General features: G+C 40.5%; 1 protein-coding gene across 1 annotated transcript; it reads left to right on the forward strand.

The window, feature by feature from the left end:
* The first annotated feature begins 212 nt into the window (after positions 1-212).
* LOC148692420 (uncharacterized) lies at positions 213-1,306 on the forward strand. Its single transcript, XM_088681093.1, has one exon. The coding sequence runs from the start codon at positions 505-507 to the stop codon at positions 1,264-1,266; it is 762 nt and encodes a 253-aa protein (XP_088537219.1). The 5' UTR covers positions 213-504; the 3' UTR covers positions 1,267-1,306.
* The last annotated feature ends 1,607 nt before the right edge of the window (positions 1,307-2,913 follow it).

The following is a 2,913-nucleotide window of genomic DNA, read 5'->3' on the forward strand; positions in this document are numbered from 1 at the left end:
AAATTAAATAATTAAAGTAAAGAAAACATAAACCACGTGACACAAAATTAGCTACCACTAGGAAACCCGAAAGGTCAACGACAAGAAAGTAGTCACACAAGACCCTATATCCAGAAAAAACGACAGGACACGGAAAGGAGCTGAAAAAAATCCCCACCAGACAAATGTGTGATCCTTATCCAACTCTTCCAGACTGTTTTGTGCACAAAGTCTAGGCAAGCCCATGACCATGTACTCCTCAACGTACGCTTGCGTGCATGAGCTAGGCAGGATTGGAGATCCGTGACCCAACCGTAAGCTGGGCACAACCTCCGACTTGCTAGCGACATTTGTAAGGAATACATCAGCCGTCGTAGTGGTTCGCTTGCCGGTGAAACCCTACGCCGGCTGATCGTCCGAAGGTCTCTCTCTTGCATGCATGCTTTCATTAATCATCCCCATCCCCATCATCCTCAATATCGTACATTTTGATCAGCTTTAAATAAATTAAAGGCTGTGTCAAAAATGGCTTCGTCATCCTTGATGGAGATTCAGGTACCAAAGCATGCTAAAGGAGAGCGCTCAGCCAAGGTTCCCTTACTTCCCGTTTCACACAACCCTAATTCAAAATCCCATATTTCGACAAGGTCTACCAATGTCTCCACTACACCAACCATTGCCAAATTCACCTTCCTCATTTTTCTCTCCTTGGTCACTCTTGCCATCATCGTATTTCTACCGTTAATACGCAAGGAGCTCACTCTAGGCCCCCAAGCCCCCGTTGTCCAACTTACCGCCTTATCCGTGCACAAATTCAACGTCTCCGACAGAAACCTAACAGCCGAATGGGACGTCAATTTGAAAATTGCTAACCCTAATCTTGTTTCCTCTGTTTGGTTCAACCGGCTTGAAGGTTTTGTTCTGTATGAGGACAGACCGCTTGCCATCGAAACAATGGAGCCATTCGGTCTGCCCATGAAGACAAAAACAGAACTGCATCTCAGGCTTAGAATGGCGAATTGGGAAGGGGATCAACCAGCGCTTAAGCAAGGGATGTTGAATAAGATGACGAAAGATAGAGAACTGGGGTGTGTGAGATTTAGTGTTCAGATGGCGGTCTGGGCAACGTATAGGAGTGGTTGGTGGTGGTCGGCGCAACATGTGATTATGAATCCTCAGTGTTTAGATTTGGAGATTGGGTTTGTGCCAGGCGCCACAACTATAGGTTTTGGAATATTGATGGGTGATGTACCCAGGACGTGCTATGTACCCATGCTAGCTGAGTAATAATTAAATATTTTGGATAAATTGATTTTTCCCCCTTCAATTTTTTTTTCTTGTATATTTCGTTGTTTCTTTGCTGAAGCCCCGTGAATAGGCAAATCCTTAATCAAATTTAATGTGTTAGATTTTCTATTTTCCAATCTCTACTCTGTAGGCATTGGACTTGCTATTTGGTTCTCTTACTTCTGGTAATCTCCATTTAATCATTCACGCGGAATTTACATATTTAATCTATAAAAACTTCAATGCCTGCATAGTTAGAAATTTTTCAAATATTTCGAATACGCAATCATTCGCTTCACTTTCTTTAAACCTTAGCATTGCTGGATTCTTTTGCTTTTTGCTTTCAATTTGTCCAAAATATTATTTTAGTCCATATGTAATCGGAAAAGTTTCACTTTGATCTTTGTAGTTTCAATTGTCGCAGTTTAACCTCATGTATTTTATTAGTTGTAGTTTGAACGCAAAAGCTTGATTGTATATTTTTTTGTCCATTTTTGACAATATACTTGATACCATTTATATGGAGGAAGCTTAAGTCATTATCGTTTGTAAAGGTATAGAAAAGAACTAATGTATATCGGGTAAGTTTCTCCTAACCTTCGCACAACCGGCACAGGGTATTCATAGCTGCTGGTCTCGACCGGTTCACTAGAATGGTTGGAGCTACTGGAGCTCCTACTATCCCTAGAAGCTGATGTTGGTTGTTGGCTAGGCTCAACTTGAACCACCGGGCTTACCAAGGATTGACACAACTTAATCACATCCAATAGGAGGACACGTGGATTGTTGCTCGATATGACAGTTTTACCCTTGACGTCGTAAACAGATCACAAACCACTACTCTAAAAGCGTCACCCGTATTCTCTATCCCAAACAACAATAAACAGACCACAAACCACTTCTCTAAAAGTGTCACCCGTATTCTCTATTCCAAACAACAATAAACCTTGTGATGCAAACAAGTGTCTGGTTTGTCCTTTGGCAAAATATACCCTATTGCAATTTCCTTTAAGTAGTAAATTACCTTTCGAATTGTTACATGTTGATATTTGGGGTGGTTATCATGTTGCATCTTGTTGATGCACAAAATTGGTGAGACTTTGGACCAATGTAAAGTGTCGAGTTTGTGACCTTCGCTGGTTGCTCCAGTCACCTAATGATGATAATATGTAAAGAGATAGAGATAGAGAAGCAAACACAAGATGTACGCGATTCACCCTAAGTTTGGCTATGTCCACGGGTAGAGGAGTTCTCATTAATGGTGAAGGTACACAATACATAGGTTAAAGTATAATCATCATTAGTGGGTTCTAATGACGAGTTTAAGTACAATACTGAAATTAGGGATTAATTGTAGGAGAATGATCTTCTTTTATAGTTGAGGAGAGTCTTCGGCTTTGGGACATGATTGTGTAGATATTGAAATTTCGGTGAAATAAATGTTGACCATCGCTTTAAAGTTTCAATGTGCCTAGGCATACATGGCATGTGCCACGTGTCTCACAAATTGTACACATGGCGTGTGACTCAACAAAATTGGATGAGTCATCAAGAAGGACATGTGTCAACACTTGGCAGAAAGGAATTATTTGGTTCTAATTTAATATTCAAAATCAAGACTTGGAAAGTCTATAAATAGAAGGCCAA

Source organism: Pyrus communis, chromosome 12, assembly GCF_041283825.1.
Source record: "Pyrus communis isolate YQ-2024b chromosome 12, ASM4128382v1, whole genome shotgun sequence".
Classification (NCBI taxonomy): domain Eukaryota; kingdom Viridiplantae; phylum Streptophyta; class Magnoliopsida; order Rosales; family Rosaceae; genus Pyrus; species Pyrus communis.